The 25,276-nt window shown below is 41.5% G+C and overlaps 1 protein-coding gene across 2 annotated transcripts; it reads right to left on the bottom strand.

Annotated features, from left to right (window-relative positions):
• Nucleotides 1-207: 207 nt before the first annotated feature.
• Nucleotides 208-11,468, bottom strand: FAM8A1 (family with sequence similarity 8 member A1). Of its 2 annotated transcripts, none has more exons than XM_030817356.1 (5): nucleotides 10,637-11,468; nucleotides 9,044-9,164; nucleotides 6,726-6,849; nucleotides 5,750-5,889; nucleotides 208-4,325 (listed from the first exon to the last, which is right to left on the bottom strand). In XM_030817356.1, the coding sequence occupies exons 1-5, from the start codon at nucleotides 11,349-11,351 to the stop codon at nucleotides 4,286-4,288; spliced, it is 1,140 nt and encodes a 379-aa protein (XP_030673216.1). In that variant the 5' UTR covers nucleotides 11,352-11,468; the 3' UTR covers nucleotides 208-4,285. The 2 variants fall into 2 exon arrangements, with proteins under 2 accessions (XP_030673216.1, XP_003263594.1); XM_003263546.2 differs by having other exon boundaries at nucleotides 208-3,697.
• Between the last annotated feature and the right edge of the window lie 13,808 nt (nucleotides 11,469-25,276).

Here is a 25,276-nt window from a genome sequence, read left to right as displayed (position 1 = left end):
TTAATTCATGTACAGGTAACTTCTGAGTGTGCCTGCTAAAGGAATATATCCCTAAAGATGGGCGATTTTTTTTTTTCATAGATCTCTATTTCTGAAAGCATTCTAGTTTACTGCTAAACCCACTGGAAAACCTGTATTTGGAAGCAAGGTCTCCCTAAACAGGAGATTCTAGAGCAAACCGTCTCAAAGAAATAGACAAAACACAGATGCATTGATGACTATTTATTGAGACAAATAATACAAATTGGTGGCATACAAATTATTAAAAATAGAATGCTGAATTTTATTTATAGGTGGGCCATCAGATACTGTTTACAGGTTAAGCCTTACTATAATGAACTGCAAAGTATGTATACTGTTTGAAATGAGGAACTTTATCCAGGCAAACATGGGATGTCAAGAGTGGCCTGTGGTACTGGAGACAAGGGATATCAAGTAATTGACATGTTACTTGTCAGATTTTAAGAATACTGTTATTTAGGCATATTCAAAGAACTGCCTGTTTTAACAGGGACAAGTATATAACGAAAACATTTAATATTCCATACCCCCTCAAAAAGCCCTTTATTCCCAAGTAGCAACTAGTGTAAATTAATTTTCAATTCCTTTCTACCCTTCCTTTGCTAGAAATACTTATGCATAACTAAAACACTCAAGTCACTGAAGGGAACAAATCCTTTTGCTGTCACTTGAATCTAAAAACACTGACTCATTTTGTAATTTGGGCGAAGTAGCTCTCAAATATAATGCATTTTTTTCTATCCTATATACTTGGGTAAAATCGGAAGGTGAGTGCTTAGGCAGAAATAAGCAACTACTGAACCAGTGGGAGCCAAGTTCAGTTGGGCAATACTCTTTATGATACTGACAAGTGAAGGCTTATTAGTTCCAAAAGTGCTGGCTTTATTTCTGTAGTCACAGAGTAGTGTAAACGTAAGGCTTACCCAGCTTTTGGCTCCCATGTTAATGTTATTCAGTATGCCAGAGTTTTCTCAAGGTGCATTAGCCACTCAGGATAACTTTACCGGTGGGAACTGAGATTTTCTAGATGCCTAAATTAACTGCCAATTCTGGTTTATCTTAGGGACATGCTCATTGAAACAGTATTCTCACTCAGCTTGAATACTAAATTTTGTTCCCTTATTATTTTGTTAAAGTGATGAATATGTTTGTAAAATGAAGACAACTTTCTTTTGGCTTTTTAGGCTAGAGCTTCAGCATGAGAATTATACTTTGACACAGAAAATCAGGTCTATAAGTGAAATATAATAAAGTGTTCTGGAAAGCAGGAGACTACCTTACAACCCCAAGAGAAAAATATGTGGCACTAAGGCCTGGTTCCTTCTTCCCTCTTTGTTTTGTCATTTTTTTTTCCAAACTTTGGGAATCAAAATCTCTGCACAAATACTGAATTCATAAACTGAAACAGACTCTTGGGTTCTGTTATAAAGGCAAATAATACTTCTATGTATTTTGTAGGGTTATACAGTATAATAACTTAAATCCACGGTTGGATCTGACTGAACCTACATAGATACTAACCTGAATGACTCATATATAGAAAATGTGCAATATTCTAAGTATAAAAAATTAAACTGGACTAGTTTGCTTTTGTTTTATAGTATAAATGAAAATAAACTAGATGGCAAACTATTCAATTATCTGAGCAGAAATTATGAATGAAAGATGTATTCCAGACCTATATGATTGAGGGACATTTCAACTCGAATTCCCCAGTGGCAAAAGTGGTGTATAAACTAATGCTAGTGTATACACTACTAAAGTGCCAAGTTACGTAACATCTCCCTAATTTTAAAAATGAAAGACTTTTCTTTTTTTCACTGTGAAGGGCAGTAACACTAAATCTTCCCCATGGGTGCAAGTGAATGATTTATTTAGTACATTGACATACTTAACTATTAGTGTTTCTGGGAAGCTGGATTTGACATAAACTTATTTTGAAAAACATGGTTTATGAAATTTTAAAATTATTAATAGACATTAAGTTTCTATAATCAAATGTGAATATCTGTTGTCAGTTTTAAATGTCAAAAACCTTTGAAAATACAGTGATAATAGATATGTACTGTTTGCTATTAAATTTAAGACCAAGAACACCACCTAGATTGATCCCTTAAGTAATCAAATTTTGAACTGTGCAATGCAGTTTAGTGTGTCTTTGGAAAACAATGTCAGAGCTGGAGAAAATGCCTAAGAATCAAAACTTAAACCATAAATAGTACAGGTATATCTGGGCACAGCTAACTGGGACATCTAGGAAAAGCACACACACATAAAACCCCACAATTTTGCTTCAACAGAAGAATAAAGCAAAATGGCAATATACACAGTATCACTTTGCTTAACATTTCCCCCCAAACTTTAGCAGACCCAAAGTGAGCTTAAAGAACCTAGAATAATGTCTGGGAATGCTAGTCTCCCTTGCTTTAGAGAGAATGGTCCATAATGGGAAAATTGCTAATACTTCACAAGCTATTAATAGTATTTAGAGTTAATCATGAAATATTAAGATTTTTTTAACTCCTTGATGTATCAACAGTCATAGAACTATATAAAATATAAGGAAAGTAGTATGTGAATATGCTGTATATAAATAGAATTTACACTCATTGAAAACACTGAGAAGCACTAATACTTTGTTCATGCTGCACACATACTGGGAATACTTTTACAGTAAATATGCAACTGTTTGATGGAAATTTATCCCCACATATTTATAGTTTGATTCAGGGCACTGAAAACACTTGCACATAAATTGTAAGTTCAATTTACAGTGAAAACTTACTCCCCCACCATTAAAAGTAATCACTAACTTACCTTTAAAAAAAAAAAATTAACATAGCAATATGACTTAATACTTTTTCATCATCATGAGAAACTTGCCCCTAAATACACGTTCAAGCATTAAGAATAGTTGTAAAGTTACATTATTACGCGAGGGAACTGCAGTATGGATTTGAAAACTTCAGGTAAGGGAACTGCTAGGCCTGCCTCACTTGTCCCTTTCTCTTGCAGCCAACTCACCATCTCCTGGGATGGGAGACAGTGGATTATCCAATTTGTGTTCTCATTCCCTCTCCAAAACACCAAAGACAATTTCCCCAGGAAGTGTAAACTAAAAGATGAGTTACATAGGTGTTTACAAAACACAACTGGACATTTTCCATTATTTTGGGATAAACCAAAATAAATTTTAAAGTTTCATTTGGAGATTTCAAAGCTGAAAATGCTTTCAGCAAATTCTTAGATCTTAAGAAAGTACCTTAGATCTTAAGAAAGTATATATTGTCCATTGTTTATAAAATCATTTGCCTTTTTGATCTAAAAATTTTAATACTTGAATTTAATAGGTTTTTCTTCTGGAAAAGTTCTTTGGCATTCAAGTAAAATCAATACTTTCAGAGTAGTCACCTGCATCATACTGGAGTGACTGCTTTAATTTCTAAATCATCAATTAGTGTAACCCAGGGATACTGATGGCCTTGATACATAATTTAGTCTTAGTGTGTGGAAATCAGGGTTTTGGGGGCATCATCTGACCCCATTTCTTTTTACCACAATGGTTCCTGCTACAATGTCATAAGCTGTTCGATTATGCTGAAAAAACAGCAGTGTGATGAAAGCAGGGAAAAAAGAAGCAATTGAAAAATTCTTGATCAAAGCTCGTATAGTGGACCTAAAAAGTTAAAACAAAAATATCACGTAAGTTACACATCAAACCACATATAGATTAATGGTATCCCATCAAGTTCAAAATAGACATTTAAAACACAATTATACCTCTCTACAAAAGTCTACAGGGAAAAAGACATTCGAAGTATAGTTGAGAGAATTTTTACCTTTGATATATTTTCAAGTAGCACTGTATGATGATCAAACCACCTGGGCTATTTCTAAAGACTTCAACAACATAAAAAGCAGTAATAAACATGTCTCAGAATATTGAACTAAGGGTTTACAGAGCTTTCTAGTATTTTCTCAGAAGAAATGAACATGAATTCTGAGTACTTTCTGAGTATGCTTACTGTAGTCCCATTTGTCTACCTTATAGAAAAAACAGGCATTTTAAAGTACTGTGTGTTCTTTAATCAGCATTTTCCTTTGTGGGATCCAGTGATTAAGCAAAGCTTTTAAAAGCTTTCAAGAATCACTCAGAATGGAGAATTATCCTACTTATGTCAGATTTCTGCCTTTTAGTGCACTGAAGGGCTGCAGAAAAGTACAGTGGCTACGAGTGTGGGTTCTGAATCCAGACTAGTTAAATTCAGATCCATCTTCTACCAATTACTAGTTGTATTCCACATCTGCAAAAAGGGAACAATAGTATCTATCTTATGAGGTTGTTAGCATTAAATTAGTTAATACACATGCAGTGTTATTAACAGTGCAAGTATATAAAAAGTACTCAATAAACATTAGCCATTACTGACTCTTATTAAAAGAAGTAGGTAGGTTTATAACTACCAAATTTTTTTTTTTTTTTTTTTTTGAGATGGAGTCTTGCTCTGTCGCCCAGGCTGGAGTGCAGTGGTGCAATCTTAGCTCGCTGCAAGCTCCGCCTCCCAGGTTCACGCCATTCTCCTGCCTCAGCCTCCCGAGTAGCTGGGACTACAAGCGCCCACCACCAGGCCAGGCTAATTTTTTGTATTTTCAGTACGGACGGGGTTTCACCGTGTTAGCCAGGATGATCTCGATTTCCTGACCTCATGATCTGCCCGCCTTGGCCTCCCAAAGTGCTGGGATTACAGGCGTGAGCCACCGTGCCCGGCTATAACTATCAAATTTTAAGAAAAATTTGAAGATGGCAAAACCAAGGTTTCTAGAATCACTTGTTTATATTTCTTGACGTAACAATCCAGCTCTGAATCATTCTGGCAAAAATTGCAGCCAATATCTTGTTTGGCTCAACTGACTACCAGCCACTCACCTCCACAATTTCCATTATCACTGGTTGTACCTCCCCCCAGCGCTAGATGCCAACAGCTAACCTTGAATACTGGCAGTATTACAAGCTCTCACCTGACAGCAGGAGAAGGATGCACGAATGCATAGCTGTCAAAACTCTACTGCCTATTCAAGACGGAATAATGGCAGGTATAGCCAAATGGAGACTCAAGGCAGATTAGTACCTGACCTAATGTCCACAGATCCAGAGAATAATAAAGCTGGTTGTGGAGCACTAATACAGCATCAACACCCAAATCATCCTCTCATATTGTGACTTATAATTCATAAAATGATCATCTTGAGGCAGGGCATGGTGGCTTACGCCTGTAATCCCAGCACTTTAAAAGGCGGAGGTGGGCAGATCACGAGGTCAGGAGATCAAGACCATCCTGGTTAACATGGTGAAACCCTGTCTCTACTAAAAATACAAAAAATTAGCCAGGCGTGGTGGTAGGTGCCTGTAGTCCCAGCTACTCGGGAGGCTGAGGCAGGAGAATGGCGTGAACCTGGGAGGCAGAGCCTGCAGTGAGCTGAGATTGTGCCACTGCACTCTAGCCTGGGCAACAGAGTGAGACTCCATGTCAAAAAAAAAAAAAAAAAAAAAAAGATCATCTTGAAAATGCATACTGTAAGAGAGGTCTACAATCATGTAACACAACTGAAATATTCAAACTTTGTTTTAAACTTAATAAATATAAGCCTAATGTAGAAAAAAACCCCAATATTCTAAAACACATTATTTTCATAATATGTAGTAGATTAAGCTAAGACAAGGACTTACGTTGTAATGCTAACATTTGAGGAAGGAATCACTAAAACCCGACTTGGTGCAATAAGCACTGATGTATCACATGTCACAACTCGAAGTCCCAGCAGGAACTTCCCTGGGGTAGCTCCACCTGCTCCCCAAATGCAAATTATCTAAGGAAAGAAAGATGATTTAAAAATAACTTAACTGGCTCAACTATACCAATTTTAAAGATAAACTTTCCCTACCATATTATTTCATGCTTTAAATTTTTCAAGTTGAAAGAATTGCATAGAATACTCAAAAGTTAACCATTTAACTTAATGCATTTCTGTAGGTCTCTAACGTTAATGTCCAGTACCACAAGATGTCTGTCTCCTGTAATATTTCTCTATGATTACTGTACTTTGTAGTAAGTTGTTTCTGCAGAAAACTACATTGGAAGTTCCACAACCAATTTACAAGTATATTTTTGGACCACAATCTATAAGTGAAATTTTTATTTGAATTTCTATGACTGAGAAATATTACAAAGAAATTGTAAAATGTCTCTCTTCCAAAAGTAAAAACAGAAAAGTAGACATATGGAAAAGACATGAATAATTATAAATTTCTATTACTTTTTAGTCTTGGGCTGATAATCTGAAATTAGATTGTTGGCTGGGTGCGGTGGCTCATGCCTGTAATCCCAGCACTTTGGGAGGCCAAGGTGGGCAGATCACTGAGGCCAGGAGTTTGAGACCAGCCTGGCCTACATGGCAAAACCCTGTCTCTACTAAAAATACAAAAATTAGCTGGGTGTGGTGGTATGTACCTGTAGTCCCACCTACTCAGGAGGCTGAGACAGGAGAATCACCTGAACTCAGGAGGCAGAGGTTGCAGTGAGCCAAGATCACACCACTGCACTCCAGCCTGGGTGACAGAGCGAGACTCTGTCTCAAAAAAATAAAATGTAAAAACATAAAATTAGATTGTTAAATATTAATTCTTGCTGAAGTCAGTAGCTTACCTCATAGAAACAAACTAATAATCTGTATATAAGAGCCACAACCATCATTTTCTGCAAGTCTTCCATTGATGTGTCTTCATCTATTTCTTCTATTATATAATGCATAGCAAACTTAGAGATATCCCTACACAAAATAACAGTTTGGGGTTATAAAGAATTAGTTACCAGAACAGTAGCACTGACTTTTTTTTCATTAGTGCAAGTCATACATTTTAATTGAAATTCTAAACTAATCTTTAGATTCCCAACCATCTGGTATCATAAAGCATTCACTATTTTATTCAACAAATAAGCAGCATTATCATGAGCAGACACTGTACTAGCCCTGGGGAAGTAAGGATGAATGAATTTACATGGTCCCTGCTTTCATGGAGGGTCTAACCTAGCAAAGAAAACAGAACAATAAATAAGCCGCAATAATAAAGTGGGATGAGTGCTGTGATGGGGAACCTAGGATACTACGGAAACATACACCAGGTACACTTAACCTTGTGAAGGTTCCCCAGACAAGACAGTTAGATGAGGATCTGAAGGATGAAGAGAAGTTAGCCAGACTAAGAAGAGGAAATAATGTTCCAGAAAGAGGGAACAGCAGGAGAGAATGTCTTAGAGAAAGAGAGAATATGATAGAAGCTATAAGCAGTTTGGTGTGGCTCATATACTAAATGTGAGAAGTGGCAGTGATTAAGAAATAAAGGCAGGGTGTGGTGGTATGCACCTGTAGTCCCACCTACTCGGGAGGTTGAGACAGCCTCCTGAGTATAAACCACATGATGAAATTCAGACTTTATCCTGCTGGTAAAGAGAAACCATTGAAGGGGCTGAGCATGGTGGCTCATGCATGTAATTCCAGCACTTTGGGAGGCTGAGGTGGGAGGATCGCCTGAGCCCAGGATTTTGAAAGCAACCTGGGCAACATAGACTCCATCTCTAAAAAAACAATAAAAATTTTAAAAAGAGAAACCATTGAAGGGTTTTATGGTAGGAAAGGAGCAGAACCAGGATTTATGATCACTTTGGTTTTATATCAGAGACTGGACTGAGATAAAACAGGAGACTGAGTTACCACTAGAAGGCTTCTGCTATAATCCAAGCAAGAGATGACAGTAATAGGAGTAGGGAGAAGCAATGATGATAAAAAAAAATGGGCCAGCTGCAGTGGCTCATGCTTGTAATCTCATCAATTTCGGAAGCTGAGGCAGGAGGATCATTTAAGCCCAGGAGTTTGAGAACAGCCTGGGCAACACAGGGAGACCCCATCTCTACAAAAAAAAAAAAAAAAATTTTTTTAATTAGCTAGGCATGGTGGAGCATGCCTGTGGTCCCAGCTCCTTGTGAGGCTGAGGTGGGAGTATCGCTTGGGCACAGGAGATCAAGGTTGCAGTGAGCCGTGATTGTACTACTGCACTCCAGCCTGGGTGACAGAGCAAGACTCTGTCTCAAAAAAAGAAAAATGATCTGGCAGTGAGGAGGTCTGGGGTTGAAAGCTATTCAGGAAATTGAACATAAAGGAGTTGGTATTTCACTGGATGTGTAGTGGGGTGAGAGGGAGGGACAGGGAGAAATCACAGTAACAGGTTTCTGGCAAGGACTCTGAAATTTGACTGCACAGGTTTGTATCTTGACTCTGTCATTTACTACCTTTGTAACATTTTAAGTTCTGTGCTCAACTTTTCATAAACCCAAATTTCAAACTCTATAAAATGGTGGTATTAATCTCTACACCTAATCTTGGTATTAAGTAAGAATCCATATAAAGAAGTGAGCAAGCTCAATACATGGCATATAGAAAGTACTCAGGAAGATAACTGCTATTATGATTATTGTTAATCTGGAACGATTACTCAAAGAAATGTCTCACTTTGAAGTTCACTTGGGACTTGCCCCACAGTATATGCAATCCCATTTGGAAATGCCATCTAGTTGATTATTAATTCACCTACCAAAAGCTCTTCATACCTTTGTCTTTAGAGACTCCACAAGATAGCAAGACGGAACAGGATAGTGAGAGGTAAATTAGTTCCTGGCCTAAAAGAATAGGTGAATAAAATCAAAGCAGGTTTGGAGGCTCTTTTTACCTATTTTTGATAGGTGAAATTCCCACACATCTTATAGAATTCAGTAAGTTATTTTTTTTCCTTTCTAGTTATTTCTTAAAATCAACAAGAAAACAATAAATCTAACAAAGCTCTTATAAAGAAATCCTGACATTGACAAGCCCATTATCCATATAGTCACGTGTAGGCAAACAGAATGTAATAAAACAAGATCATTAAACCATAGAAATTAAAACCTTTCTGCAAATGTCCTCAACTTACTTTATCCCACTGAGGTGCATAATGCTTAAGACAATGGTTGCTTTTATAAAGAAGAGAATAAAGAAATCCACCATCTCTGCCATAAATCTGTGGGCCAAGGATGGAATAACATATTCTCTGCCTGTAAATTAAAAAAAAAAAAAGTTAGGAAAAACGAATCATTTCACATAAGCCTTGGAACACAAGCCATGTAATGAATTGCTAAAGAAAGTCAAGGTACAACTTAATAAAAAATATTTATAACCGTGCCGCAACTATTGATATTGATTCCACCAAGAATCCATGTTACTAAAGTAGAGTAACAGTACTCCACTATTTACTGAACTTAAAGTTTGCTTTCATCACCTTAACGTTTAAAAATTGATTTCACACGGCCAGGCGCAGTGACTCATGTCTGTAATCCCAGCACTTTGGGAGGCCGAGGGGGGCAGATTGCTTGAGGCCAGGAGTTCGAGACCAGTCTAGCCCTGGCCAACATGGCGAAACCCGGTCTCAACAAAAAATACAAAAATTAGCCGGGCGTGGTGGCGCATGCCTTTAGTCCCAGCTACTAGGGAAGCTGAGGTGGCAGGATGGCTTGAACCTGAGAGGCGGAGGTTGCAAGGAGCCAAGATCGCGCCACTGCACTATCCAGGCTGGGCGATAGAAGCAGACCTTGTCCACCACCCCCCTAGTTTCCCCCCAGAAGACTGATTTCACAGATAAATTTGATTAGGGTACCCACTACATTTCACTAGGAACTCTAATGAGGAGAATCCAGGTGATCACATCTAAGTGACACAAAATTAAACATTTTTTAGTACAAATCAAGGTTAAACATTGGCAGTTAGTATAAAGTAAATCCCTGTAATCCCCCTCCACCCCTGTTTTTTTAGTTTGTTTTGCTTTCTTTAAAATAAACCCAGTGAGCATCAATCTGTCATCCTAAATTCTGACTGGGATCAGAGGCATCAACTAGTTCTTGTCCCATCTATCTGTGGCTAACTAAAATAAACGAAAAGTCTAACTAATAGCTTAAATAGTAAACTAATAAGTGTAACTAATTCAAAATATTCTAGTTCACACACAGAAGCAAAAACAATTACACAATATACAAGATGTTGATCAAATGAAGTGAAGCTTTGACCCAATCGCAACTTCCTAACTCCACTTGTATCCATGTCAATCTCCTTTTATATCCGTTCAGTTCCACTGTCCTAAGTAGCCAATGTCTGAATAATTTTCAGCATTACCAGTCGAGCCCCTCCAAAAGTGGGTTTGCCATTTGCGAATTTAGCTTTGGCCCTCACTCTGCAGAGCGTGAAAACCAAAGGAAGAGGATGGTTTGAAGAGCAATTTCTTTTCACGAATAAACAACTAGTCCCATGAGTAAGGGAATCAATTTGGAGTGCCAGGTCTAAAGGAAGAAGAAACTGTATTGCCTCCTTGTACATTTTGGGAATTTAGGGCCTGGACAAACGATAGCTAGTGCACGGGTAGGATGATCAATCAGAGTAGAGGCAGCAGTTACAGGTCTGAAAAGCATGCCAGCTCTACCCCACAGGTCCCCGAAGACCCTTCTACTCCGCCCAGCCTCCACCTCGCGCTTCTCACCTGCCTGTCGCCCGGTCTCGCTCGGGCTTCGCGAAGGGGCTGCGGATCCTATCCTTGTCACTGGAGTGGCCCGGACCGACGCCTGCACATGAGGAGCCCGGGGCCCCAGGCCCGCGACTGGAGCAGGGGTGCTGATGCCGGCAGCTGTCCGCGGGTCAGGCCCCGCGGCCCCGGGGCTCAGAAAGTAGAAGGGGTTGTAATAGCCCAGCTGCGGGGGCGGTGGCACCGCGGCCTGGGGGACTGCAGCGCCGCTCGAAGGGAAGCTATGCGGGGAGGGCTGGGGGCTGCAGTAGGCTGGGAAGGCGGCCAGGCCGCTGTGCCAGGTGAGATACCCGCAGTAGGACTGCCACAGCCACTCGTGCACTTGCCGGGAGTACTCGCGGGCGCTCAGCCGCGCCGGTCTCTCTCGCGGCGCCGCGGCTTCGGGCGCCTCGCAGCCCGCCTGCTCCTGCAGCTCCGGACCGGAGCCGGAGGCCGCCTCCCCGCGCTTCCTGAGCTCGCGCGGCGGCTCCAATTCTTCGGCGGCGGCGGCGGCGGCCGCGAAGCCCGGGGCTGTGGGCCGGCCCGGGGCTTGGGGTTCGGCCTGGGGGTCGTCGCGGGGGCGTGGGACGGCGGTGGTAGGGGCGCCTCTCAGGGAAGGAACGGGGTCGTGGTCCCCTTCGCCATCGTCCTGCCCGGGAGGGCGGCCTCGGGCTTCCTCGGGCCCCTCGGCCATCGTCGTCTCAGCAGCACCCTCCGGGGTACCTGTCACTGCTCCGTTTCCCTCCCCCAATGGCCCCTCCCCAACAGCCCCGTCGCCACCGCAGCAGCCGCAGGCGTCAACAATCCCCCGCCGGAAGCGGAAGCCCCGCCCCTCAGGAGCGTCGCCCGCCGCCTGGTGGAGCTGGGAAGGGAGGGCGGGGAGGTGCGTCTGTAGTCCCTGGTTCGGGCCCTAGTAGTCGGTGGCTGGTCGGTGACTGGGACCAGACCGTCACCTCCTCCCTTTTACAGCTTTAAGTCTGTGACCCGAGCCCTCTCTGCATATTCCCGTGGGGTTGGGGCTAGCTGTCCTGGGAGAAACTAGGTGGATGAGGAGCATTTCCGAGACAGGTCCCAGGGCCAGCGCAGCCTTTTCTGTTGCAGAACCGCGACTGTTGTTTTGGGCTCCAGGCCGGAGGGTTTGTTGCTTGTGTTCATTCCAGTTAACCATTAGTACTCGAGAAGGTGGTACAGAACGCATCTATCCCCTCAGAAGATAAGAAATTAAAAGCCAAACTAAACTGCGACGTATATTAATATATTGGTACCACTGAGACATAGGAAAGTATATATATATATATACATTTTTTTTTTTTTTTTTTGAGACGGAGTCGTTCTCTGTCCCCCAGGCTGGAGTGCAGTGGCGCGATTTCGGCTCACTGCAAGCTCCACCTCCCGGGTTCACGCCATTCTCCTGCCTCAGCCTCCCGAGCAGCTGGGACTACAGGCGCCCGCCACAACGCCCGGCTAATTTTTTGTATTTTTAGTAGAGACGGGGTTTTACCGTGTTAGCCAGGATGGTCTCGATCTCCTGACCTCGTGATCCGCCCGCCTCGGCCTCCCAAAGTGTTGGGATTACAGGCTTGAGCCACCGCGCCTGGCCTAAAGGAAAGTATATTGAAATATAACTAGTGAGGTGCTATGTATAATTCAGAGGAAGGGGAAATTATGCATGGGCCAGACTACTAACAAAAGGCTCCAAAGCCTGGGATATGCTGAGGGCCTTTCCATAACAGAAAATGGAAAGGAACCTAAATTTGAGACTAGATTTGAGGAAAGGCACAGTTCCGCTGGAGTAGAAAGCGTGTGTCTACCGCAGTGGAAAGTAAGTTTTCATAAATGCAGACTAGCTCCAGGGTGAGGACAGAATCCAGCTTTTAAATCAGTATAATCCCTCTTCTTTTACATTTGAAAATCTTTGCAGCGATATGTCATTGTATCCCCAGCACTATACAAAGGACATACAAGGGCCAAATACTGTGGGAATATTTATTAATGATATTAATGATGATGCTCTCCGGGCCAAGGGAAAACTTCCGCTTCACCTTCTGAAGTTTCGCTGAAAGTCACTGACAGGAGGGAGTTAATAGGAGAAAAGACATAGACATTGATTTGACCATCGTTTTATGTGACACGGGAGCCTTCAGAATGAAGACTCAAAGATAACAAGGGAAATCCTGTATTTGTATGCTTAGGTTCAACAAGGCATGGACAGCCGTATAAAAAAATGACTGAACAAGGCTGGGCGCGGTGGCTCACGCCTGTAATCCCAGCACTTTGGGAGGCTGAAGCGGGCGGATCACAAGGTCAGAAGATCGAGACCGTCCTGGCTAACACGGTGAAACCCCGTCTCTACTGAAAATACAAAAAATTAGCCTGGCATGGTGGCGGGTGCCTGTAGTCCCAGCTACTCAGGAGGCTGAGGCAGGAGAATGGCGTGAACCCGGGAGGCGGAGCTTGCAGTGAGCCAAGATTGCGCCACTGCACTCCAGCCTGGGCGACAGAGCAAGAATCCGTCTCAAAAAAAAAAAAAAAAAGTGACTGGACAAAAAACAGTGTGATGCCAACAGGCAGGAAACCCAGCAAGGCCTGTCTAGATTCTCCTTGGCCTCTCTGCAGCATTCATTCCTTCTGGGTATGGAACAGGACCCTCTGGAATGGCGGCTGTGGCCTACAACAGTTAAACAAGGTAGGTCAGATAATTTCTTTCTTTTCTTTTCCTTGTTTTTTTTTTTTTTCTTTGACAGAGTTTTGCTCTTCCTGCCCAGGCTGGAGTGCGATGGTGCGATCTTGGCTCACTACAACCTCCCCATCCCGGGTTCAAGTGATTCTCCTGTCTTAGCCTCCCGAAGTAGCTGGGTTTACAAGCGACTGCCACCACGCCCAGCTAATTTTTTTTGTATTTTTAGTTGAGACGGGGTTTCACCATGTTGGCTAGGCTGGTCTTGAACTCCTGACCTCAGGTGATCCACCCGCCTCGGCCTCCCAAAGTGCTGGGATTACAGGCGTGAGCCACTGCGCTCGGCCAGATAATTTCTTTATGTCCAATTTTTGCACAAAAAGGGGTGCAGGGAGGTTAGAGTAATATTTTTAGGTTTGTGGCTGGCTTTGGGAAAGGGTGGGGTTTTGGTTTCTATGCCCTGCTTTGGGAAAGATGGATTCCAGTTTCTATGACTAGCCTTGGGGGTGGGGGTAGGGGTAAGAATGGGATTGAGAGACAGGAGGTTTGGAGAAGGTAGGAAAAATCTTTTGCTTCTGAGGTCTTCATTTTGGGGTATTGTTTTCTGAGTTTCAACAATGCCCAGGGTCATTGTTTTTTTTTCTTTCTTTGTTTTTTTTAAAGACAGGGTCTCACTCTGTTACCTAGGCTGGAGTGCAGCAGTACAGGCACTCCTCTCTGTAGCCTTGAACTCCCAGGTTCAAACTATCCTCCCACCTCAGCCCCAGTGACTGGGACTACAGGCACGTGCCACTGCCCCCGGCTCATTTTTTTCATTTTTTGTAGAGATGGGGGTCTCACTGTGTTGCCCAGGCTGGTCCCAAACTCCTGAGCTCAAGCAGTCCACCCGCCTTGTCCTCCCAAAGTACTGAGATTACAGGTGTGAACCACCGCACCCAGCCCCAGAGTCATTGTTGGCTTTATTCTGGGAGATATAAAAAGCCATAATTTTTTTCCTTAAAAAGCTAATGATCTAGGTTCAAGGGACAGACTGTCAAGAAAATTGAAAACTTATTCAAGAATTCAAAATCAGGGAAAGATTATGGTAGCCTATAGCTAGAAAAGTTTACCCTCACAGATTTCTTTTTAAAATCAACTATGAGAAAATTTTAATGTTTAAACAAGCATTCCAAGTTGGGGTGAGGGAAGAAAGAGAAACAGAAACAAAGAAATAAATGTGGCTTGGAATGAGTGAAATATGATTATTGGAGACATGGACTTTGTTTTGAATACCACTGTTTATGTAACACCTGGCACAGTGTCACTGTAAAGATATAAAGTGATATGAGACATGAAACAGCAAAACAAGCCAGAAGAAGAAAAACTCAGGAATGAAGTAACAGAACTTGGAAAAGAGTTAGAAATAAAAGAAAAACTGATTTCAGAAAAGAGGACTAAAATACAAGGAATAAAAGAATAAGAAAATACAAGTGTCTGAAAAGAACTACAATTTGAAAATGAGTTTTTTAAATAAAAAATAAATGTAAACAGAAATAATTGGAGAGAAATGATAAATATTGAAAATAGGCAAAGAAGATCCAACATATAGATTGGAAGTTCCTGATAAAGAAAACCCAAGACAGGTAACAGAACTAATTATAACACATTATAATGCAAAAAATTTTTTTTCCGAAATATATATATGTATCCTAACATTTCACACACACACACACACACGCACGCACGCACGCACGCAGAGTCATGAATCACTTAACAACAGGGATATGTTCTGAGAAATGCATCATTAGGCAACTTTGTCCTTATGGGAACACCATAGACTGTACTACTTACACATACCTGTATGGTACAGCCTACTATATACCTAGGCTATATGGTATAGCCTATTGCTCCCAGGCTACAAACCTGTACAGCATATTAATGTACTAATTACTGCAGGCAGTTTAACACAATGGTATTTGTATATCTAAATATATCAAAACATAGAAAATACAGTATAAAGGGTTAAAAATGATACACCTGTGTAGGGCACTTACCATAAATGGAGCTTGCAGGACTGGAAGTTGCTGTGGGTGAGTCAGTGAGTCAGTGAGTGAGTGGTGAGTGAATGTGAAGGCCTAGGACATCACTGCATGCTACTGGAGACTTGATAAAAACTGTACACTTAGGCTACACTAAATTTATTTTAAAAATTTTTTTCTTCTGTAATAAATTACCTTTAGTTTATTGCAACATTTTACCTTATCAACTTTTTGATTTTTTAAAAACTTTTCGACTCTTTTGCAATAACTCTTGGCTTAAAACGCAAACACATTGTACAACTGTACAAAAATATTTTCTTTGTAACCTTATTCTATAAGCTTTTTATTTTTAAAATTTTTGATAATTGTTATTTTTTACTTTTTAAGCTTTTTTTGTTACAAATGAAGACACAAACACACATTAGCCTAGGACTACACAGGGTCAGGATCATCAAAATGTCACTAAGTGATTGCGCCACTGCACTCCAGCCTGGGTGACAGAGCAAGACCCTGACTCAAAATAAAATGAAATAAAGATGTCATTAGGCAATAGGAATTTTTCAGCTCTGTTATAATCTTGCAGGATCACAGTGGTATATGACATTCATTGTTGACCAAAATGTCGTTATGCAGCACATGACTATATACATATATCTATATGTATATAGATATATAGATATATAGTATGAAATGCCAAGTCCCACTGAAAGAAACAAGGGGTTCTAGGTTTAGGGCAGGAAATGTATGGAATGAGCATGAAATATCTTATTATACTAGAGAGCAGAGAAATCATTAAAGACTTCTGGAGTCATGTCCAAAGGACCTAGCCAACTAGAAGAGGCTCCAATTGGCCATGGATAGGACAATTTGAGTTTCAATAAAGGTAATAATTAGAATGGACTGAAACCCGTCATATATGTTTAAATATATAAATTCATAATAATGTGTAGTTTTACCAAAGGGATTAAACCTGAGTGTGCTCAAGCTTCTTGATCCAACTGCCAGTTTACAGAAATAGAGGACAAAGGAGCATATTGAAATATGCCATGAGTGTGCAATCTGCAAAATCCAGACCACGGGGAACTCTGCAAAGTAAACAACTGGGTTATTCAATATATATATTGTAAGTGGGGGGGAAGAAATAGAACCTATAGCTTAAAGGAGACATAAAAGGCACTAAATTAATGAGCAAGACTATAATGTCTGCGGATATATTTAAATGCAAAAAGAAGTGGTTATTTAAAAAGTCAGGGCAGTGATGGGGATGAAAGGAGTTTGTGACTGGGATGGAGCACATGGACAGGCTTCTAGTGTGGCTGACAAAGTTCTATTTCTTGTTTTAGGAAGTGATTACAAGGATGTTTATCTTATAATAAACCATTAAGCTGTTGAAGAAACTGACAAAAATGGAGAGTTTTCTACTCATATACCTTCACTCTAAACTCAAAAAGATGTATATATATACTTCATAAGAAGGAAATGCAACTCAGAAGCATGGAGTGAGATGCAAAAATAAATGACTTTATGAAAATTAGACCCTGCAAGACTAATTCCTGAGTTAAATGAGTTTGAGAAAAATAGTCTGTAAAAGCATGATGAATTGACCACATGTACTTATCTCCCTTCCAAAACACTCATTGAAATAAAACAAAGGAATAAATTTACAAACCTACAAGGTAGATGTATTTTTGCAAGGTAGAAATTCGTTGAGTGAAGGAGGAGAGGTTCAGAACTTGGAGGTATATGGTACTTTGGAAATTGGAAGTAAAGCACAGTGCTTAAACGAAGCTGATTAAACAAAAGTCTGTATGCTGAATAGTGGCTCCTCATCCTCCAATTTTTCTCCAGCCCTGCTCTTGGAATAACTCCTAAGCAGATATTGGAGTATTCTTTCAAGAGACTCAACGGTCCCAGAAAATACCTTTTTTATGGTGCTATTTGGAGTCCAGAAATAAAAAGTTTGTTTTGCCAGTTTATCATTCTGCCGTGGAACTTACCAGCAACCGACAGATAAAAAAATAACAGAGTAGGCTGGGCATAGTGGCTCATGCCTGTAATCCCAGCGCTTTGGGAGGCTGAGGTGGGCAGATCACAAGGTCAGGAGTTTGTGAGCAGCCTGGCCAATATGGTGAAACTCTGTCTCTACTAAAAACACAACAATTAGCTGGGTGTGGTGGCACGTGCGTGTAGTCCCAGCTGCTCAGGAGGCTGAGGCAGGAGAATCGCCTGAACCCAGGAGGCAGAGGTTGCAGTGAGCTGAGATCACACCACTGCACTCCAGCCTGGGCAACAGAGCGAGACTCCATCTCAGAACAAACAAAAACAGAGTATCAGTAAGAAAAGAAGTTTTAACAACAAAGATAAAATCTATAAATTATGATATGTTTGAACTTTTGAGAATAATATTGAGCCTTTGACAAATTTTAAAAAATATTTGGATAGATATACAGAGAACCAAATATTTAAAAAAAGAAAAGCAATCACTAACACCAGGAAAAGCACAAACAAAACCAAAAAACCCCAAAACAGCAACCCAAGTAAGGAAAGAAAACATAGTCATAAATTCCTTGGCTCATCATTGAATAATATTTACAGTCAGAGCAACAGCAATACTACTACTTTTTTTTTTTTTTTGAGATGGAGTCTTGCACTGTCGCCAGACATGTGCATGCAATGGCATGATCTCTGCTCACTGCAACCTCCGCCTCCCAGGTTCAAGCAATTCTCCTGCCTCAGCCTCCTGAGTAGCTGGGATTACAGGCGCCCACCACCATGCCTGGCTAATTTTTTGTATTTTTTTTAGTAGAGATGGAGTTTCACTATGTTGGCCGAGCTGGTCTCGAACTCCTGACTTTGTGATCCACGCACCTCGGTCTCCCAAAGTACTGGGATTACAGGCGTGAGCCACCATGGCCAGCCCTAGCAATACTACTATTTTAACCAAAAGTGTGATGTATTTAGTTATAAAGGATGGGAAACACAGGAAGTGGGATAAGGTGTAAGTTAGCTGAAAGCTGATCTCTTATGAAGTCAGTAGATGATTACATTTGAAACTGATCTTTAAAAAGTGAAGTAAACGCCTTATTTAGAAATACGGAAGCAAGTAAAGGAAATATCAGATTAAACAACTCAAATAGTTGAAAGTATTCAGGATCACCTTTGTGGAAATTAAATGAAGCCTTCTTCAAGTCACACTTGTCAGTGTCCTGATTTTGTAAAAAGCAAAAGTAACTTACTGTCATATGCAAGAAAATAAACTGCCTAACAATGAGCTTGCCTCAGGGAGCAGAAGGGGGCTGGGAGTGGGGAAAAGCTGGGATAGGGTATTGCCATTAAAATTGCTGTTTGATTTTTTAAAAACAATTGCTGTGATTAAAAAAAAAAAGTAACGCTGGCATCAGGTATGGCTGAATAGAGAGGGTTCAAATAGTGTCATCAGGATCTGGTTTCTGTCTTAGCAATGCAGACTCTCCTGTTAGGATCAAAAGATGGCTTCAGCCTTTACATTCTTTTTGTTTGTTTATTTATTTATTTATTTTTTGAGATGGAGTCTCGCTCTGTCACCCAGGCTGCAGTGCAGTGGTGCAATCTTGGCTCACTGCAACCTCGGCCTCCTGGGTTCAAGCAATTCTTCTGCCTCAGCCTCCCAAGTAGCTGGGATTACAGGAGCCTGCCACCCTGCCCATCAGCCTTTACAATCTCTTTATATTTTTAGTCTTGAGAAGGAATGAGCTTTCCTTCTGGGTGATAAGCTGTGGGCTAATAAATGAAGCCCGAGTCCATTAAGAGACAGGAAAGCCAAGGAAAGAACACTTAACAGGACCAAATGAGAAGAGAGAAGAGAAGGGAAGGGGAGGGGAGGGAGGGAGGGGAGGGGAGGGAAGGGAAGGGAAGGGAAGGGAAGGGAAGGGAAGGGAAGGGAAGGGAAGGGAAGGGAGAAGAAGGAGGGGAAGGGGGAGTGGGGAGTAAGAAAGAAAGAAAGGGAGAGAAGGAAGGAAGGGAGAGAGAAAGAAAGAGGGAGAAAGAAGGAAGGGAGGGAGGGAAAAAAGAAAGGAAAAGAAAGAAAGAAAAAAGAAAACGAAGAAAAGAAAGAAAAAGAAATAAAAAGAATGAAAAGGGAAGAAAGAAAGAAAAAGAAAAGAAAGAAAACGTCTAAAATATAGCAGAAAAGTTAAGCAAAATGGAGGTGGAGAAAAGCCAACAGAATTGAAGAGGAACTTACTGACTTGGGGAGAACAGGTCTATGAAGTGGTGGAAGCCAAATCGATCTATTGCAGTGATTTTCAAACTACATCTGGAAACTTTTTAGAAGTGCAGATTCTTAGGTCCCACATCTGACCTTCTGAATCAGAAACTTTGGACCTGGGGCCCACCACTCTGTGTTTTAACAAGACCTCCATGTGATTCTGATGAACACTAAAGTTGGAGAACCATTGATCTAGGCCAGTGGGCTTTCTTTGTTGGCAGTGTAAATTGGTAGAATCTTTACGTAGGGCAATTTAACAATATCAGTCATAATTAGAAATGTGGGCCAGGTGTGGTGACTCACACCTTTAATCCTAGCACTTTGGGAAGCCGAGGCAGGAGGATTACTTGTGTTGAAGATTTCAAGACCAGCCTGGGTAACATAGTGAAAACCTGTCTCTATAAAAAATTTAAAAACTAGCCAAGTGTGGTGTTGGATGCCTGTAGTCCCAGCTACTCTAGAGGCTGCAGTGGGAGGATCTCTTGAACCTGGGATGCTGAGGCTCCACTGAGCTGTGACCACACCACTGCACTCCAGTATGGGCAACAGAGTGAGACTCCATTTCAAAAAAAATGTATATACCCTCAGACTCAGCATTTTTAGTTGTAGGAATGTACCCTACAATTATTTGCATGTAAGCAAAATGACTTTTGTTCAAGGTTGCAGCATTATTTGGTTGTAAACTTAATATAACTAGCAAGCTGGTAAAACCTGTAGTGGCACATCTATACCGCAGACTGCTACATACCACCTACAATCCCACCGGTCTCCCTGCATCCCGTCTTCTCCAGTCTTGACCTGCTCCAATTCATTTCCTGCACTGTTATAGCGAGATCCTCAACATCCAGATAATCAGTTAAAAGATTTTTCCTGAGTCCTGCCCTTTGCTTCTCCAAGTGGTTGATACTGGAAAAGATGACCCTCTTCCAAGCGGATCAGGTCTTTGTGCAGAAGCATGCATTTAGAAGTCTCAGTAACAGAGCTACATTAGAAAGCTTCTGTAATTGTTATTCAATGTTTGGGATTTCAGATCCAAGCTAGAACATTTTACTGCTAACACATTGGATACTTTTAGCTAATATAGGAAGCAAAATTGCAGAAAGTTGGCTTAGTCTTTATTGAATCCTTACTTGCTCTGGCCTCTGAGGTTTGAGAGCAGAGTGAGAGGGGGACAGGGACCATTTGGGTGTGTAGTTGAACAGTTTTGTTTTTTACTGCCCAACATCCTTTCCCCCTTCCAGGAACAGCATCTTGCTTATGCTTAGGAAAACTGCCCCGCTCTCATTCTTTTGATTCTTGCACAGATGGAACTGTCAAACCTGATTCCACCTGCCTGCTCCCTCCTCCTTGGATATAGGCCAATCAGATTTTTGTCTCCATAGAATCTGAATCTTGAATGATGACTGCAAGTGGTTGAAGATCCATCATTACTCTTTCTTTAGACTATCCCTGGTTCCTGATCATTTCAAGGCCTAAATTTTTACCTTTCCCTTTGATTATGTGAGTGAACCAATATCTTATGGTATTTTTTTCCTTATTATCCAGAGTCAGATTCTTTGGATTGTAACCAAAGAATAGTAACTATAACAGGATCATAATCACAAGAGGGTGTACCAGCTGAACCACATGAAATAGACTTATCTCTTCCTATTTAGCATCTCTTTGGAGAACAGTGCCACCCCACATTCTTAATCTATGTGGTTCAGATGAAACTGACTCCACCCTTATGGTCCTGGAAGTAGGCACAAGAGAGAATTGCATCCCCCTAGCCACAGGTTCAGAGATAAGAATATGATGTGATTGGGCTACATAGAGTCATCTCTGGGATTCTGTAGCATCTGAAAAGAGATACTTTCTGTTCACTGGACTGCTAGGTACATGTAAGGATGGGATGGGCCTATAGCTGCTGGTGGCCATTTTTGCTGCCACATGAATTAACCTTATGGGAAACTGAAACCAACACACAGAAAAGTGGAGCCAAGAGATAGAGAAACAAAGGAAGTTCCCTTATGACATATTTCTGTCCTGGATCCAACTATGCCTGAAACCATCTTGAATTTTAATCTTGAAATTTAGAGTTGCTTAAGCTTTTTCCTTTGTTTCTGTTACAGCCAAAAGAATCCAAACAGAGTAGGATTCCACAATTCTTTATTTCCCTTTCCTTGTCAGTGAACTAAAGGGCTCCCAAGATCTCTCCTGCAGCATTTTCCTTGAGAAGGAGGAAGGTTTGCATCTCTGTAAGTATAGGTTGAGTATCCTTTATCTAAAATGCTTGGGACTAGAAGTGTTACCGATTTCAATTTTTTTTTTTTTTTTTTTGGATCCTGGAATATTTGCATATATGTAACAAGATATCTTGGGGATGGAACTCAAGTCTAAACATGAAATTCATTTATTTTTATCTTTATATATATTTTTTGAGATGGAGTCTCGCTCTTGTCATCCAGGCTGGAGTGCAATGGCACAATCTTGGCTCTCGGCAACCTCCACCTCCCAGGTTCAAGCAATTCTCCTGCCTTAGCTGGGACTGCAGGCATGAGCCATCACGTCCAGCTAATTTTTGTATTTTTATTCGAGACGGGATTTCACCATGTTGGCCAGGCTAATCTCAAACTCCTGACCTCAGGTGACCCGCCCACCTCAGCCTCCCAAAGTTCTGGGTTTACAGCCGTCAGCCACCACTCCCGGCTCGTTTATGTTTTATATACCCTTATTAACATAGCCTGAAGACAATTTTATGTAATATTTTACATAATATTGTGCCAGAAAGAAAGCTTGAGTACACTGATCCATCAGAAAGCATGTGTCACTATGTTAGCCTCCCATGGGGACAGTCTGTAGTTCTTTGGCATCACCATCATTCCTGACTGAATTTATGTGCTACTGATGAGCAATCATTTTTTTATACTTAATTCACACATAAGTACGTAATAGTAAAAAATATGACAAGCTGTTAATGAAAAATGAAAACACGGGAAAAATTTTAATTAGTGAAAAAAATAATGAGTAAAGGTTAAGTAAGCAGCACCGTAGCGCCATCAGAATACCTGAATAGCTGGAAACAACAACAAATGATGGTAGGCTTTCAGTATCCACTACAATGCTGTTTTGATTAAAAGGTTATTGCATGGCTGGGCTATGCGTCTGTAATCCCAGCACTTTGGGAGGCCGAGGCGGGCGGATCACCTGAGGTCAGGAGTTTGAGACCAGCTTGAGCAACATAGCGAGGCCCTGTCTCTACAAAATATTTAAAAAATTAGCCGGGCATGGTGGCCACACCTGTAGTCTCAGCTACTCTGAAGGCTAAGGTGGGAGGATCTCTTGGGCCCAGGAGTTCGAGGCTGTAGTGAGCCATGATAGTGCTGCTGCATTCCAGCCTGGGTGACAGAGCAAGACCTTGTCTCAAAAAAAAAAAAAAAAAAAAAAAGGCTATTGCACACTCTACCCTGTATTTTTTTTTAGGTGAGAAGAAACATCAGAAGCAGTTGAAAGACCAGGAAGTGGGTCCTCTAGGGGTGAGGAGGCATTCTGAATAAACTGTGTGTTGTACACCTGCATTTTAACCGTGACCTGTCACATGAGGACAAGTGTGGAATTTTCCACTTTTGTGCCATGTCAGTGCTAAAAAAATTTCGGATTTTGGAGCATTTTTAATTTCAGATTTTTCAGACTAGGAATGCTCAACCTGTATTTCCTCTCAACAAACTTTCTTGGAGCTGAGTCATAAAATATTCAAGTGGTACCATCTGGCGTCGCTCTTGAAGGCATTCCTCATCATTGATTACAAGGCTGTGCCTGTGTCATAGGCCAGTGATGCTCATGCTTTTCCCTTGGAGGAGGAGCTATTTGCCACCTGGGCGTTCTGCTCAGCAGCACCGTGGGAGTCTGCTCTCATTCCCCTGTAGTCAGTCTGCAGTCATTTCAGGAATGCTCTGCAGCAGTGGTTCTTGATTCTGACTGCACACTAGAATCTCGGAGGAGTCTAAAAAACACCCATGTCTAGGCCCACCCCTAAAGATTCTGATTTAACAGGCTTTTTTAGGACCCCGCCATCTATATTTTCTAAATACCCTCCAGGCAATTCTACTGTGCAAGCAGAGTGGAGAGTCACTGGCATACACTGTGGCTTGAGATAGCCCCAGCTGGTTCTAAACAGAGTGACTCTGTTTTCCCTGAGTTTCCTCGGCTGAGTGTGTAGACTTTCTCTACCCTCTCTAGTCACAAATTCACTTCTGTACTCATTTACTAAGCATTTTTAGTGCTGGATACTATGACAGGTATTGGGAATGCAAAGATGAGTGAAACACCATTTTGGTTGTTGAGAGTATGACAGACTAGGTGGGAGAGACTGCCAGGTAAACAGGTACGGGGGTCAAGTGTGAATCCAAAGGAGGGAGTGGTCAGTTCTACCTTTGAGAGACAGAGGTGACAACTGGGAAGGGCTTTATAGAGGAGGTGGCTTTGAGTTGAGTCTTAAAAGTATTATAAGAACATGGGCCGGGCACGGTGGCTCACGCCTGTAATCCCAGCACTTTGGGAGGCTGAGGCGGGCAGATCGTGAGGTCAGGAGATTGAGACCATCCTGGCTAACAAGGTGAAACGCCGTCTCTACTAAAAATACAAAAAAAATAGCCAGGCGTGGTGGCGGGTGACAGTAGTCCCAGCTACTCGGGAGGCTGAGGCAGGAGAATGGCGTGAACCCGGGAGGTGGAGTTTGCAGTGAGCCGAGATTGCGCCACTGCACTCCAGCCTGGGTGACAGAGTGAGACTCCGTCTCAACAACAACAACAACAAAAAAGAACATGGTAGGTGGCTAGGTGTGGTGGCTCACACCTGTAATTCCAGAGCTTTGGGAGGTTGAGGCAGGAAGATTGCTTGAGCCCAGGAGTTAGAGACTAGCCGGAGCAACATAGCATGACCCCATCTCTATGAAAATTTTTTAACAAATTAGCTAGTGCAGTGGTACACGGCTAGTCCTAGCTACTTGAGAAGCAGAGGCAGGTGGATTGCTTGAACCCAGGAGTCTGAAGTTACAGTGAACTATGGTCACACCACTACATTCCAGCCTGGGTGACAGAGCAAGACCCCATCTCTAATTAAAAAAAAAAAAAGAGAGACAGAGAGAGAGAACATCAGAGGGAAGCCAATTTCCGGGGAAGGGCAACATGGGCAAAGTTCACGGAAATAGCCAAGCTGATACTTATGGTGTGAGGTAGATCTGAGTAGAGACAAATCTGGAAAAGTAGGGAGGGGTTGGTTTAAAAAGGGCTTTGGTCCCATGTGAGGGAGTTTGCACTTTATCCTGGAGACAGCGGAAGTTATAAAGGGCTTTAACAAGGGAGAAAAATCTGGTCATATTTGTTTTTTCAGAAATATCTCTCTGGGAACAGTGTGGAAGATTGGTTGGAATGGTGTAAAATTGAAGATGTGGACTCCTGTTGGGAGACTATACCCTAGATAAGATGAAGAGAACTTGAAGCAAGACAATAGCAATGGGAATATAAAAGAGAGGAGATATTTGAGTGAAATTAAGGAAGCACAATCTGCAAACTGTTTTCTTTTTTTTAAGAGTCAGGGTCTCCCTATTTTGCCCAGGCTGGTCTCAAAGTCTTAGGCTCAAGCGACCCACCCACCTCAGCCTTCCAAAATGCTGGAATTACAGGGGTGAACTGCCTCAC

Source organism: Nomascus leucogenys, chromosome 8 (genome assembly GCF_006542625.1).
Source record: "Nomascus leucogenys isolate Asia chromosome 8, Asia_NLE_v1, whole genome shotgun sequence".
NCBI lineage: Eukaryota > Metazoa > Chordata > Mammalia > Primates > Hylobatidae > Nomascus > Nomascus leucogenys.
This window is presented reverse-complemented; position numbering and strand designations above follow the sequence as displayed.

Coding starts and splice junctions, on each gene's coding strand:
- FAM8A1 (XM_003263546.2), bottom strand. CDS start 11,351: ATGGCCGAGGGGCCCGAGGAAGCCCGAGGCCGCCCTCCCGGGCAGGAC. Junction 5,890..6,725: donor TATTAGTTTGTTTCTATGAG/GTAAGCTACTGA, acceptor TTCTTTCCTTAG/ATAATTTGCATTTGGGGAGC. Junction 3,698..5,749: donor TCAAATGTTAGCATTACAAC/GTAAGTCCTTGT, acceptor TTAACTTTTTAG/GTCCACTATACGAGCTTTGA.